Source organism: Cervus elaphus, chromosome 5, assembly GCF_910594005.1.
Source record: "Cervus elaphus chromosome 5, mCerEla1.1, whole genome shotgun sequence".
In the NCBI taxonomy this organism is placed as follows: Eukaryota; Metazoa; Chordata; class Mammalia; order Artiodactyla; family Cervidae; genus Cervus; species Cervus elaphus.
In genome coordinates, this window is record NC_057819.1 from 123976772 (window position 1) to 123991412 (window position 14641).

The 14641-nt window shown below is 46.1% G+C and overlaps 1 protein-coding gene across 1 annotated transcript in view; it reads right to left on the reverse strand.

Moving 5' to 3' along the window:
* Positions 1 to 14641, reverse strand: part of LOC122695420 (E3 ubiquitin-protein ligase RNF213-like) — a 112868-nt gene that overhangs the window by 80374 nt on the left and 17853 nt on the right. The window contains exons 3-8 of the mRNA XM_043905278.1: positions 11905 to 12027; positions 11141 to 11310; positions 10440 to 10598; positions 9906 to 10108; positions 4362 to 4645; positions 2930 to 3186 (exon numbers count right to left, since the gene is read on the reverse strand). Coding sequence (XP_043761213.1) covers positions 2930 to 3186; positions 4362 to 4645; positions 9906 to 10108; positions 10440 to 10598; positions 11141 to 11310; positions 11905 to 12027 — 1196 coding nt within the window. The remainder of the gene's footprint in view (positions 1 to 2929; positions 3187 to 4361; positions 4646 to 9905; positions 10109 to 10439; positions 10599 to 11140; positions 11311 to 11904; positions 12028 to 14641) is intronic.

Consider the following 14641-nt stretch of genomic DNA (forward strand, 5'->3'; position numbering starts at 1 on the left):
AGTTTCTTTACCAGTTGAGCCACATGGGAAAACCCCCCGCCCAAATACAGGCCCGCAGGGCTGAGACATGATACACCTTAAAGCTGCCCCAAAGCAAATATTCAATAGAATATGTAATAAAATGAAACATAATACATAGACCAAAAAAGGCTAATGGGATAAACACTGAAGTGATAACAGTTCAGTTCAGTCGCTCAGTCGTCTCCAACTCCTTGCAACCCCAAGGACTGCAGCACGCCAGGCTTCCCTGACCATCGCCAACTCCCAGTGCTTACTCAAACTCATGTCCATCGAGTCGGTGGTGCCATCCAACCATCTCATCCTCTGTCATCCCCTTCTCCTCCTGCCTTCAATCTTTCCCAGCATCAGGGTCTTTTCAAATGAGTCACTTCTTCACATCAGGTGGCCAAATTATTGGTGTTTCAGCTTCAGCTTCAGAACTTTCGGTGACTATTCAGGACTGATTTCCTTTAGGATTGACTGGTGGGATCTCCTTGCAGTCCAAGGGACTCTCAAGAGTCTTCTCCAACACCACAGTTCAAAAGCATCAATTCTTCGGCGCTCAGCTTTCTTTATAGTCTAATCCTCACATCCATACATGACTACTGGAAAAACCATAGCTTTGACTAGACAGACCATTGTTGGCAAAGTAATGTCTCTGCTTTTTAATATGCTGTCTAGGTTGGTCATAGCTTTTCTTCCAAGGAGCAAGTGTCTTTTAATTTCATGGCTTCAGTCACCATCTGCAGTGATTTTGGAGCCCAAGAAAATAAAGTCTCTCACTGTTTCCATTGTTTCCCCAACTATTTGCCATGAAGTGATGGGACCAGATGCCATGATCTTAGTTTTCTGAATGTTGAGTTTTAAGTTAACGTTTTCACTCTCCTCTTTCACTTTCATCAAGAGGCTCTTTAGTTCTTCTTCGCTTTCTGCCATAAGAGTCGTGTCATCTCCATTTCTGAGGTTTTTGATACTTCTCCAGGCAATCTTGATTCCAGCTTGTGCTTCATCCAGCCTGGCATTTCACATGATGTACTCTGCATATGTTAAGTAAGCAGGATGACAATATAAAGCCTTGACGTACTCCTTTCCTAATTTGTAACCAGTCTTGTTCCATGTTCAGTTCTAACTATTGCTTTTTGACCTGCATACAGATTTCTCAGGAGGCAGGTAAGGTAGTCTGGTATTCCTACCTCTTTAAGAATTTTCCACAGTTTGACGTGATCCACACAGTCAAAGGTTTTGGCGTAATCAATAAAGCATAAGTAGATGTTTTTCTGGAACTCTCTTGCTTTTTCAATGACCCAAGGGATGTTGGCAATTTGATCTCTGGTTCCTCTGCCTTTTCTAAATCCAACTTGAACATATGGAAGTTCATGGTTCATGTACTGTTAAAGCCTGGCTTGGAGAATTTTGAGCATTACTTTGCTAGCATGTGAAATGAGTGCGATTGTGCAGTAGTTTGAACATTCCTTGGCATTGCCTTTCTTTGGAACTGGAATGAAAACTGACCTTTTCCAGTCCTGTGGCCACTGCTGTGTTTTCCAAATTTGCTGGCATATTGAGTGCAGCACTTTCACAGCATCATCTTTTAGGATTTGAAATAGCTCAACTGGAATTCCATCTCCTCCACTAGCTTTGTTTGTGGTGATGCTTCCTAAGGACCACTTGACTTCGCATTCCAGGATGTCTGGCTCTAGGTGAGTGATCACACCATCGTGGTTATCAGGGTCATGAAGATCTTTTTTGTATAGTTCTTCCGTATATTCTTGCCACCTCTTCTAAATATCTTCTGCTTCTGTTAGATCCATACTGTTTCTGTCTTTTATTGTGCTCATCTTTGCATGAAATGTTCAGAATGATCTCTGTTCATTTCCAAGGCAAACCATTCAATATTACAGTAATCCAAGTCTATGCCCCAATCAGTCATGCTGAAGAAGCTGAAGTTGAACGGTTCTAAGAAGACCTACAAGACCTTCTAGAACTAACTCCCAAAAAAGGTGTCCTTTTCATTATAGGGGACTGGAACGCAAAAGTAGGAAGTCAAGAGATAACTGGAGTAACAGGCAAATTTGGCCTTGGAGTACGAAAATGAAGCAGGTCAAAGGCTAACAGAGTTTTGCCAAGAGAATACACTGGTCATAGCAAACACCCTCTCCAACAACACAAGGGAAGACTCTACACATTGACATCACCAGATGGGCAATACCAAAATCAGATTGATTATATTCTTTGCAGCCAAAGATGGAGAACCTCTATACAGTCAGCAAAAACAAGACCAGGAGCTGACTGTGGCTCAGACTGTGAACTCCTTATAGCCAAATTCAGAATTAAATTGAAGAAAGTAAGGAAAACCACGAGACCACTCAGATATGACCTAAATCTAATCCCTTATGATTATACAGTGGAAGTGACAAATATATTTAAGGGACTAGATCTGATAGACAGAGTGCCTGAAGAACTATGGACGGAGGTTCGTGACATTGTATAGGAGGCAGTGATCAAGACCATCTGCAAGAAAAAGAAATGCAAAAAGGCAAAATGGTTGTCTGAGGAGGCCTTACAAGTAGCTGACAAAAGAAGAGAAGCTAAAGGCAAAGGAGAAAAGGAAAGATATACCCATCTGAATGCAGAGTTCCAAAGAATAGCAAGGAGAGATAAGAAAGCCTTCCTGAGTGGTCAATGCAAAGAAATAGAGGAAAACAAGAGAATGGGAAAGACTAGAGAGCTCTTCAAGAAAATTAGAGATATCAAGGGGACATTTCATGCAAAGAAATGACAACAGTGAGTGGTAAAATTATGGGTAGTTTTTATTTCTCGTATGTCTTCATCCATTCTATGATAAATACTTATTTTTATAATCAGATAAAAACCATTAGAGAGCTAGAAAATCTTTACACATGTGCACACACACACACACACACACTACCTCTGAGATGTTTCAAGGATGTCTTTCAGGTCCTTGGGAAAGGTGTCTAGTGAATTGGTGTCCAAGCAGAGGAGGTGACAGAGTGAGGCCAGGTCTTTTTCCAGTAAGAGGAAGTTGAATTTTTCCACTAAGAAAAGGACAATCATGCCCATTCCCAATTTACTCTTCACTGGGCAGTCCTCAGGCAGACGGTCCCCAATGGTTTCCAGAAATGGTGCCATTTTCTTTGTCACACACTCCCACAGGTGCTTCCTCACCTGGTCCCCAGAGAAAAGGAAAACACATAACCATGGCGTTGAACCCACCAGAGGTGTCAGGACCTGCCCATCACTGAGCTTCGTTTCCTGTGAGCTGGGTAGGGCCTGAGGAATGAGAGGCAGGGAAATCTCTGGGGAGGAGTCGCCCTCCACCTGCCTCCCCACTAAATCCTGAGCATCCTCTTGCCCCAGGCCTTTTGGAGGTACCACCAGTGGTATGTCCAGAGGCCTTAGCATGCTGGAGAGGATCTCAGGTGGGGGTCCTAAGCCTTATAAGGGTTCACATGGCTCCAGGTCTGTCTCAAAAATGCCTAAGCTATACCACAGAGCAGGTGGAGATGCAGTGAAGGAGGGTTCTAACCTTCTTACCACTCTTCCCCAGGAGAGATAAGGAGGTGGGACCAGTGGGCAGGGGGTGAGAGGGGAAGTGAGGAGATGGGACCAGTGGCAGAGGTGGATCTAGGTGAGCAGGTGGGAAGAGGAAAAACTGGAGAGAACAAAGAATTCCCTAGACAGGACACAAGGAGAAAGGGGACTGAAATGGCCTGACCCTCTCCACCAGCATATTAAAAAGCAGACATCACTTTGCAGACAAAGGTCCATCTGGTCAAAGCTGTAGTTTTTCCAGTAGTCGTGTGCGGATTTGCGAGTTGGACCATAAAGAAAACTGAGCACCGAAGAATTAATGCTTTCGAACAACGGTGCTAGAGAAGACTTCTGAGGGTCCCTTGGACAGCAAGGAGATCAAACCAGTCAACCCTAGAGGAAATAAATATTTCTGAATATTCACTGGAAGGACTAATGCTGAAGCTAAAGCTTCAATAATTTGGCCACCTGACACAAACAGCTGACTTATTGGAAAAGACCCTGGTGCTGGGAAAGATTGAGGGCAGGAGGAGAAGGGGGCCACAGAGGATGAGATGGTTGGATGGCATCATCGACTCAATGGACAAGACTTTGAGCAAACTTTGGGACATAGTGAAGGACAGGGATGCCTGGTGTGCTGCAGTCCATAGGGTCGCAAAGAGTCAGACATGATTGAGTAACTGAACAACAACAATAATCCACCTGGTCCACTGAGTCAAGGGGTCATATGGCCACTACGGAGTGGGGTGATGCTGAGCACTCAGGAGGTAGAAAAGAGAGCTGTTGCTGACACCCCTGAGACATGGTACCTCCTTCTCTTCATACTGTAGAGTACTCCACGGCTGTTCTTCTCCTTCATAAATCATGGGCACACAAATGACAGAATAGAGCTGCTGGAACTGGGTGAAAAATTTCGTTATATTGATGGCATTCCAGGTCTCAAGGATGCTGAAGATGCTGTCCAGCATGACTGCAGCCGCGATCTGCTTCCCTTTCACCAAGTCTCTCCTCGTACCATCTGTTATACGATTTATCCATTTCTGAATTGTCCCAGGGGGCTTCATACGAATTATATCATCATACTGATGCCAGTCTAAGAGTAAAGAGAACATTATACTTAGGGGCATCGGAACCCACTAGACCTGAACACTCCACCCTGGAAGGTTGATCTTGACCAGAAGAAACAAGATGAAGGAGCCAAAAAGGGAAGAAAGACAGGAAAATTACAGAATGTGGTAAACAGAAGGCAGCCAGCACTCACTCACCCTGGTACCCAGTTACAGATGAGCAACCTGGGGCCTGACCCTGAAGGTACCACAGATGTTTAAGACAAGTAACCTAGACACTCCACAGTGAACTGAGGGAGGCCCAAGCTCACACCATTCATCTGCCCTGAGAATACTGAAATCATGTCTTTGTCGAACTAGACAGCTCAACACATTTGGTACGTTAGTTCCTTAGGAAATGACCACATGGAAGTCAAAAATTTCATACTGAAACTGCATCACTCACTAGGAATTCTCCTTTCCTCTGTCCTGGGAACCATGGTGCCCACTCCACGAAGGGTGGTACAGTTCACAGAGCAGACAAAACAGCACTCAACATGGGGTAAGGGTTGAACTCATGGCTGAAATGATATGAGTGCAGACCTAGAAAACCCAGGAAGATCAATTGCCAAATAATTAGAAGGCAAAGAGGTCAGTAAGACACCAGAGGCAACACAAGTGCATAAAAATAGCCAGGAAAATCAGAAAGTCGAGTCTCTGAACAGGCCTCCTGCTCCTTGTTGCCCAGCCTGTTGTCTTTGCTGGAAGGCCCTGCTCACACATCCCTTCCCCATCCCAGGCTTGTCTGGCAACAATTAGGAATCACTGTTTGGATCTGACCTCAAGTGTCAGCTCCTGTGGAAGCTTTCCCTGCTCCCTGTGCCTCTCACAGGTGGGGGACACAGTAACCTCTCTCAGTTTTATAAAAACTTCCTTCCAGAGAAAACGTGAGTGAGAAATGCTGGCCTGGGACAGCCAGTGCCGTGGAGATTGTGAGAGTGCCAGTCAGGGTCCTGGGCTAGGGACGCCCTCGACCCCAGGACAGTGGGGCAGGGAGGGACATTAATGGTCTTGGTCTCAAGACTCTACTAGAAGAATAAAATATTTAAGTTCCAACCTCCTAGAGAAAAAAGAAAAAAATAAAAAAGTTTTAAAAAGTATGAAAAAGAACAAGAAAACAAAGTAGACAGGAAAGACGTGATAATTAATCAAAAGTGAGTCTTCCATTGACAGTTACAATTCATGCTAATGGGCTAAGTTCGTCCAAAATACGATCAGATTGAGAATTTCCCTGGTTGTCCAGTGGTTAGGACTTCCCACTTCCACTGCAGGGGCAAGGGTTTGATCCAAGGTCTGGGATCTAAGATCCCACAAGCCACACAGCACAGGAAATAAAAAGATCAGATTGAACGGGAAAAAAAAAAAACAAACCAACAAAAGCCCAGCAAAACAAGGATGTGGCTGGAACAGCTGAATCTGAGAGAAAGCAGCGGAGCTGGGACAAAAAGCAAAGATGCTGAGGTGGGGGTGAGGAACGCAGACACAGCAGAGTCAGTTTCAGACAAAACACAGCACAAGGCAAAAGACACTGGAACAGACAGACTGCCAGTGACGGCTGTTCTGCCACCAGCACAGACATCTGCCCTCTGGTCTCCCTGCATCACGGGCTGGAGCCCAGAATCTCCATTCTGCCTGCCTCGCAACAGTGGCTTCTACCAATGAGAGTGCTCACAGGAGGCTTAGAAAGAGGAAGAGGGGAGGGAAGACACCTCTCTGTTTATTGGGATTAATGAAAACTACATCTATTTAACATAGATAAACTACCATCACACCAAGTGGAGCAAATTATAAAACATTCCTCAATCAACAAAATTCCAGTGCCTTCTAGACACTCCTCACAAATCACCTACATGGATGATGTCAGGGACTGGGGCACTTCCCCACCTGGGCTCAAGAAGTGACCTCCAGACCCTCAGAAGCCACCAGAATCCCTCCCTGGCCTTCCCAGTCCTTCTATCCGTTACTATGACTCACCTCCTATCCACTTAAAACTCTTGATTTAACCTAACTGATCTAGTTATCATCTCCAGGGAGTTCTAAGGTCAGCCTACCCACAGACATCTAAATAGAAGAGCCTATATGGAGAAATAACCAAAGGGCCTGAGGGCCTTTGCAACAAGGAAGGAAGAGCTCTAACACTCAAATTTTTCTAAGCTTGCAAAATATAATTATTGAAAAACACTATTTAAAACAATATCGTGCTTAAGAAAGCTTCTGAAAATAAACTAGCTTGGAAATTCTGAGTTACTCTCCAACTTAAAAATCTGTTTAATGAAACAGCTTATATAACTCAATATTTTAAAAAGACCAATCAAAAAATGGGAGAAGACATAAACAGACACTTATCCAAAGAAGACATACAGATGGCCAACATGCACATGAAAAGATGTTCATCATCACTAATTATTCAGTTCAGTTCAGTTCAGTTCAGTTCAGTCGCTCAGTCATGTCCGACTCTTTACGATCTCATGAATCACAGCACGCCAGGCCTCCCTGTCCATCACCAACTCCCAGGGTCTACTCAAACCCATGCCCATCAAGTCGATGATGCCATCCAGCCATCTCATCCTCTGTCGTCCCCTTCTCCTCCTGCCCCCAACCCCTCCCAGCATCAGGGTCTTTTCCAATGAGTCAAATCTTCGCATGAGGTGGCCAAAGTACTGGAGTTTCAGCTTCAGCATCAGTCCTTCCAATGAACACCCAGAAACTGATCTCCTTTAGGACGGACTGGTTGGATCTCCTTGCAGTCCAAGGGACTCTCAAGAGTCTTCTCCAACGCCATAGTTCAAAAGCATCAATTTTTTGGCGCTCAGCTTTCTTCACAGTCCAACTCTCATGTCCATACATGACCACTGGAAAGACCATAGCCTTGACCAATTATTAGAGAAGTGCAAATCAAAACTACAATACTACAATACCATATCAGTGCACACTGATCAGAATGGACATCATCCAAATGATACAAATACCAAATGCTGGAGAGGATGTGGAGCAAAGGGAACCCTCCTATACTGCTGATGGGAATGTAAATTGGTACAGCCACCTTGGAAAACAGTATGGAGTTTCCTCAATAAAACTAAAAATAGAGTTACAGTATGATCCAGCAACCCCAACAATCCCACTCCTGGGTGTATATCCAAAAAAGATGAAGACTTTATTTTGAAAAAAGACATGCCCCTCCATGTTCACTGTAGCATTATTTACATTATTTACAATAGCCAAGACATGAAAGGAAACTAAGTGCCCATCAGCAGATGAATAGATAAAGAAGACATGGTATATATGCACAATGGACTGTTACTCTGCAATTAAAAAAACATTGCCATGTGCAGCAACTGGATGGATCTAGAGAATATCATATTAAGTAAGTCAGAGAAAGACAAATATTATAACACATATGTAGAATCAAAAAAATTATAATAATGATTTATAAAACAGGCACACAGACAGAAAATAAAACATCATTACCAAAGGGGAAAGTGAGAGGGAAAGTATAAATTAGGAGTCTGGTTTAAGAGATACACACTACTAAATATAAACTAGAAAAGCGACAAGGATTTACTGTGTAACACAGAGAACTATATTCAGTATCTTGTAATAAGCTGTCACGGGAAAGAGTCTGATATATATATGATATATATGAATCTGATATATATCATATATATATGTATAAAACTGAACCATTTTGTTGTATCCCTGAAAGTAACACAAAAATTGAAATATACTTCAATGAAAGAGAGAAAAAAATGAAAAAGGGAAAAAAAAAAGAAAGAAAATCTTTTTAATGGACTTTAAAATGATTGTTTCTGTGTTGTTGTTATTTATTTATTTTTTTAAAGCATCTCTATCTGATTTGACAGCTTAAGTACCAGGATCCAACCAGGTAAATCTGAAGTGACTAAGGCAGTGCTTCCTAAGTAAGAGCAAATGGGACCTGCCAACCCAAATCACTACCGCGTCTTCTGCAAAGACTAGATCAACACCAACTATTGTTTGATGATGGGCCATCTAAAGCATGGAAACAGCCAGTTTGGATCATCCAGCAAGTGAAAGGCAAAGTCAGAAAGGATCATAGGACTCTGGGATCAGACCATATAGAAGAGAGTCATGTAAAGGCAATCAAGTCAACACTTGGGCACATTGAAGAAGAGAACATGACTCTAGTTTCTTCTCTGTCTCTTTGGCCCAGTTCAAAATAACTAAACATCTACCCCACTGACTTCTATTGCTGTCAGCCCAACTGAAATTCCAGCCACGGACAGCATCAATGGCAAAGACCCCTCCAGATGATTCCAAACCCAGCCATCAAGTCACTCCCAGCTTTCAGTCCTGCCTAGCTGAGGCCCCAGACATCAGAGAGCAGAAACCACCCAGCCCTACTGTGCTCCATCCAAACTCCTAACCCACAGAAGTAATGAATATAATAAAACTGTTTTATGCACTCCCAAAAAACAAGTAAACAAAATAAAGTACCTGGTCCTGGTGACAGATCAATCCTTTTAAACAAAGATTTTAATTTTAATCTAATAGATATACATACAGCTTTTGAGTCTACAAACTTGATTATCCATTCTTTCTGAGGATACATGTAATGTCTACGACAGACCAGGAATTCAGCTACAAAGATCTGAGCGGTTCCTAAGAGTAGAACCCATATAGACTCTCTATATACAACACATGCACATGTATGCACATACCAAACAAAGACTACACACACAGTGCATACAGTGAGTGGAACAGAGCACAGAGAAAAGAATTAGCTACAGACAAGAATAGAAAGAGAAAAGGAGAATAAAGTGATAAAAAGTAAATGGAAAAGTGACAGTGATGACAGACAGCAGCGAGTGGTGGATCTGGCCCTTGATGGCTTCAGCTGGATGTCTTATTCATAGTTGCCATTTGGAAATCTGGGAAGGTCTTCTATCCTGTTTGGCAGCCCTGCTTCCCTTTCCCTTGCTCCTGCTCACTGCTGCCTCTCTATGCCCCAGTCCCCTCCCTTCCCAGGCAGATCCACCTTCTCTCCTTTCCCTTAGAAAAAGTCCATTTCCTTGTTTACTCTTGTGAGTGGTTAAGCTAGACTGATCAGAAACATGCTTCCAAGCGCAAGTTTAGGAAACATAGAGCGGGGAGGTAGGGCAGGGCCAATGCCAAGCGAAGAGGACCCACAGAGGACAAGGAAAGCCTTTACTCCCCAGAGAGGAACGTCAGTCTCAGAAGTTCTGATCAAGAGTCCAGACTTCGGCTTACCTCCAGAGTCCAGAAGGGAAGGTTTCACCCACAGACAGCGGTTCACGTGCTCGCCTTCCTTTGGCTGATCTTTGTAGATGAACTCATACTCCTCAGAGCTCTTGCCTCTGCAGATGACGTACTTGTAAGGAATGGGTTTATCCATGTGCTGCTTGGAAATGATGGTGCTGCCTTCAATGAGAGACCCATTCTTATGTAAGTCTCTGTGAATAAACAGGACAGCAGCTGGTTATCTGAAAATCCTCTCCCAGAAATTTTCATTCTTCTCAAACACAAAATGAACTACAGACCCAAAGCTATGAATATATGCTGACTAAGAAGATGCTCCTAGAACAAGGCTTGGTTTCCACATAGAGAAAAAGAAGACCAAGATGAAGTATGACAAAGAAGTGCATTATAAGGAAGAGTTCTTTGAAATATTCATCTCCCAGAAGTTCTAACGATTAATCAACTTGATCAAAATTATGATTTCAATATATTTCAAAGACTGGACATTCTGTACATTTCCTTATGGGCCAACTGGGATATACTTACTTGCTGTAGTGCATTTCACAAACATTATAACTCCATGCAGGCTTCCCGAATTCTTTTCCACCCCTGACAAATACTTGGTGTTGGTGGGGGTTGAATTCCAACTGTTGAGAAATAATTGCGTGGAAGTACACTGTGATTCCGTCCACGGAGCTCAGCAAGCTGAGGGAAAGTCACATAGGAAAACACCAATTATATCTGGGTTTCTCTACTCCCTGCACACACACATACACAGGCATACATGTGCACACACGATCTTGTTTCTGGGCGTGCACTAACACACACACCAGCAAAGTGCAAGAGAGCCCACACTTCAGATAGACTGCCCACCATGTGGGTCCCCTTGGCTCTCCCTCTACTGTGGAGGAGGACAGGGGGCACAGGCTGGGGTGATCTCTGCCCAGCTCCAAAGACCTGGGGGTGGTGGGAGGGGGTGACTGAGTACTCTGGGGCATGACTGCCTCTCTCCTGACTTCTGTAAGGTCCACGCTGCTCAGGTCCCCAGAGACCATGTGATGGCACATTTCAACCAGTCAAGGAATTGGGACAGGTGCCCCTCCCTGCCTACCTCCTGAGCGTTGCCTTTTGCCCTGAGAGTCAACAAACAGGCAGCCTGGGAATCTCCTCTGGGGTGGTGTGGCCCTTCCCAGCCCCAGTGCTGGGTGGGGGCCCAGCCTCTGCCTCCCTGAGCCAGTTGCACCCACCTCTCCTTAGCTTGCTGTGTGCTCTGGTTCCTTTGCTCCTTCTCATTTTTCACAGGGGCGGCATTATTTCCGTTATTCCCCTCTGGCTTCTTCAGGTTCTTTGGCTTGGCTTTCTCATTTTCACCTGTTTTCCCTCCAGGAACAGCCGTCTGGTCCTTGGTTGCAATTTCCTGGAACAGGCACCCAAACCCCAACCTTTAGACCAGGCTCCATGCTTGCCACAAACACGGGATGCTTGTCATAGTCACGAGACTGGTCACATCCCTTCCCTGCTCAGAACCTTCAAACGGTTTCTGGTCCACCCACCACAGGCTCCAAGGACTCCTGTCCCAACATCGTTAACCCCAGCCTCTCTTCCCTTCACCTGCTCTTGGAAGAAGCAGCTTTCCCGCTGCCCCCTAAACAAGCCCACCACACTCTCCCTTGCGGCCTTTGCATGTCCCCAGATAGGCACGTGGCTTGCCTGTCACTCTTTCAGTTCTCCTTGGAGAGGTCCTGACTGGCACCCACTTCAGTCCCTTGCCCTATTTCTCTCCAGGGCACTTCGCACAGTCTGGCTTTGCATGTCTTTCTCCCCACTGGAATGTGAGCTCCGAAAGGCAGGAACTGGTCTCATTCATGGCTATACCCCCAGCACCTAACACAATTCACCAAATGACTAAGCCGTGGAAGGAACGGGACTAAAAGGAGCAGCCCATGGGATGGACAGCAAGGATGGGGAGGGTGTCCTGGAGAGGCGACCAGGCAGGCACGAGACGCTTTACCTGACGGTGGTCTCGGGAAGCAGGGATGCTTGTGGGCAGCTCTTTCGTTTCCTCAGTCTTATCTTTAACATCTTTCTCAGCTCCTTCCACTGAACCAGCTGGCTCAGCTGCAGCATCACTTGCCTGGAAGAAATAAAGTCCCCAAACATCAGGGCCAAAATGACAAAGTGCACAGGGAAACTTGGACTCAGTGGCATGAGGGTCAGGCTCTTCCACCAGCCCAGGAACAGGGGTCAGCGGCTCAGGGTAGAGGCATAGCCCCTCCCAGAGCCCCCCTCCCAGGAAGCAAGTCCCAGTGTATGCCCTTCAGACAGTGAGGTGTTGTCAGATCCGCACTGCACAGCAAGGTGCTGAGACCAGGCAGGCCAACCCTGGTCATCAAATTCACCCCAGAGGCAGGAGCCCTGGCCAGCTGCCCAGTGGTCTACAGCTCTTTCCTGGGCTTGGAGGTGTCTGCCTTTGGCTCAGGCAGCAGGAGCTCCTGGGCAGTATCCTTCTCCCTAGGAGAGCCTTCGCTGGCAGAAGTGGGGAGTTCTTTGCCCTTGGAGGGGCGCGGGGACTGGTGGTCATTCCCTTCTGGGAGGGCTCCTCCCAGAGTCTGGTCCTGAGGTGCTGGGCTGCTCAGAGACTCGGTGCCCGTGGCTGCTTCTGCCTCTCCTGCAGCCTCGCCTTGCAGAGGGTGGCCCATAGCCTCCAGTGGTATTTTGCCCACACTTGGAGGCTGGCCTGGCTCGTGAGTGGGACTACCCTGCTGAGCTGGGCTTTGGCATGGAGCTGTGTCCTAGAGCCCAGGGTTTGCAAGTGAACTCAGACTACAGGGCTCCAATGAGGATGGGGACAAAGAATCCAGCTCTGCAGATGTGGAAGATTCCAATTCCTTTTCTTCCTTTTACTCCTGCTACGCCGCTAAACAGAAAAAGAGACACTCATTTTGTATCTCAGGTTTTCTACACTCTCACCAAAGGTTTCCTCCAATTTCCTTTCAATTTCTGAAGTACATCAAGCATAGCTCAACCCAACCACCTTACAACTGCTAAATCTGCCATTCCTCTCTCTTGGAAAGAAGGAAACTGAGCACGAAGTGAACGGGGGTGGTAAAGAGAGTTGACGGACAAGTGGGGAGCAGTGATGGTCACACACTTTGCTTTGCCCAATCCAAGCTGAGACCCTCATGCGGAATACCTTCCAATGGGAGGGCCTTGTAAAGACGGCTTTCACATGTTAGAAAGTATGCACAGGCCCCGGCATGTTACACTCTTATATGGTATGTATTACATACAAAATAGAGATGGAAAAATGAGCAGAAATCTAAGCTGTTCCTTCCTGCTCTTGCACTGGCACATTATGCTTCTGCCTGCAGATCCTCACTCAAAGGCAAGAATCCTCAGCTTCGGAATCAGACGAGCTTGTAGAAGCAGTTGTGGCAGGCCCCTGCGAGGACCCCGAAGGGCTGAATGTCTTGCATGCGTGGCAGTCTTGGTCTGCAGCAAAATATTGATTAGGTCCTTAAGTGCCAGTAACCTGTGATTCTCCCTGCCACTGAAGCCCAGTGTGGGCCTAGGGCTTGGCATCTTGCCCCTTGCCTGGGCTGAGTCCTCGGGAGAGGGAGATGGAAGACCTTGGGCTTTATCTGCACATGGGGTGGGACATCTTGTTCTGGGTCAGCTTTCAGATTTTCTCCAAGAAACCTGACCAAACTTCCAGCCCATCTGCTTGAAACAAGCAGCACAATGCACAGGCTGTCCTGAATGGCAATCTCCTAGTCTGACATCAATATCAGCTAACACTGTGGTAGAGAGAAGGAAGGTCATTCAAGGCGGTCACGTCCCCAACTTCCAGGGCATATAGATCTCTGAAGATTTTGCCAACATACTGATGGTGATTCAGCGCATCTGGGGGACCTCAGGTCCTGCATTTCCATGCTGCTGCTGCCAGTCCAGGCTTGCTCTATGAGCACTACCACCAAGCAGCTCCCCACTCCAGGCACCAGCATCTCCATTAGCTTTCCTGGTGGCCCTGAAGTCTCACTGGGAACCACAGATCAGACCAGCAGGAAGCCTGACGTGGTTGTCCTGAAGTCTCACTGGGAACCACAGATCAGACCAGCAGGAAGCTGTATGCAGACCCCACAGCCCCAAGTTCTTTGCAGATTCTCTTCCTTTTCAAAGGCAAGGCTGGCTTAAGTAGCTTATGCTGATCTACCAAAAGGAACCTGGAACTCTGTCCTAAGCACAAGGAACAAGAAAGTAAGATGAGTTCCTCCCCCATAAAACTGATGGTTTACTGGGAGAGAAAGACTAAAACCAGATGGTTTTAGCTTGTTAGTAGGACTCGGAGGCTTTCAGCAAAGAGGCGCAGGTTGAGTCTGAAAGTCACTGAGAGCCAAGAAGGCAGTTTCATCAGTTGGCAAAGATTACTGGGACCTGTGCATCTAAATGTGGCCAAAGCCACAGGCCACCTCCTAGGCTGACCTGCCCACCCAGAATCAAAGCTCATGCTTGGCTGGAAGACCCCACATGACTGGCCCTCACTGTCCGTCAACCTCATCCCACCCTAGTCCTGCCCTGGCCTCCAGCATCAATCCTGATTTTTACTCTCTGTACTTTAGGATGTTTCGGCATTTGGGGGGACCTTGCTCATCCTGGAGAGATTGCCCCTCCCAGGGTTACTAATACCCAGAGAGAGGTGGTGACTCTCCACAAGCACATCTTTCATCTGCCAATCAACCAACACGGAG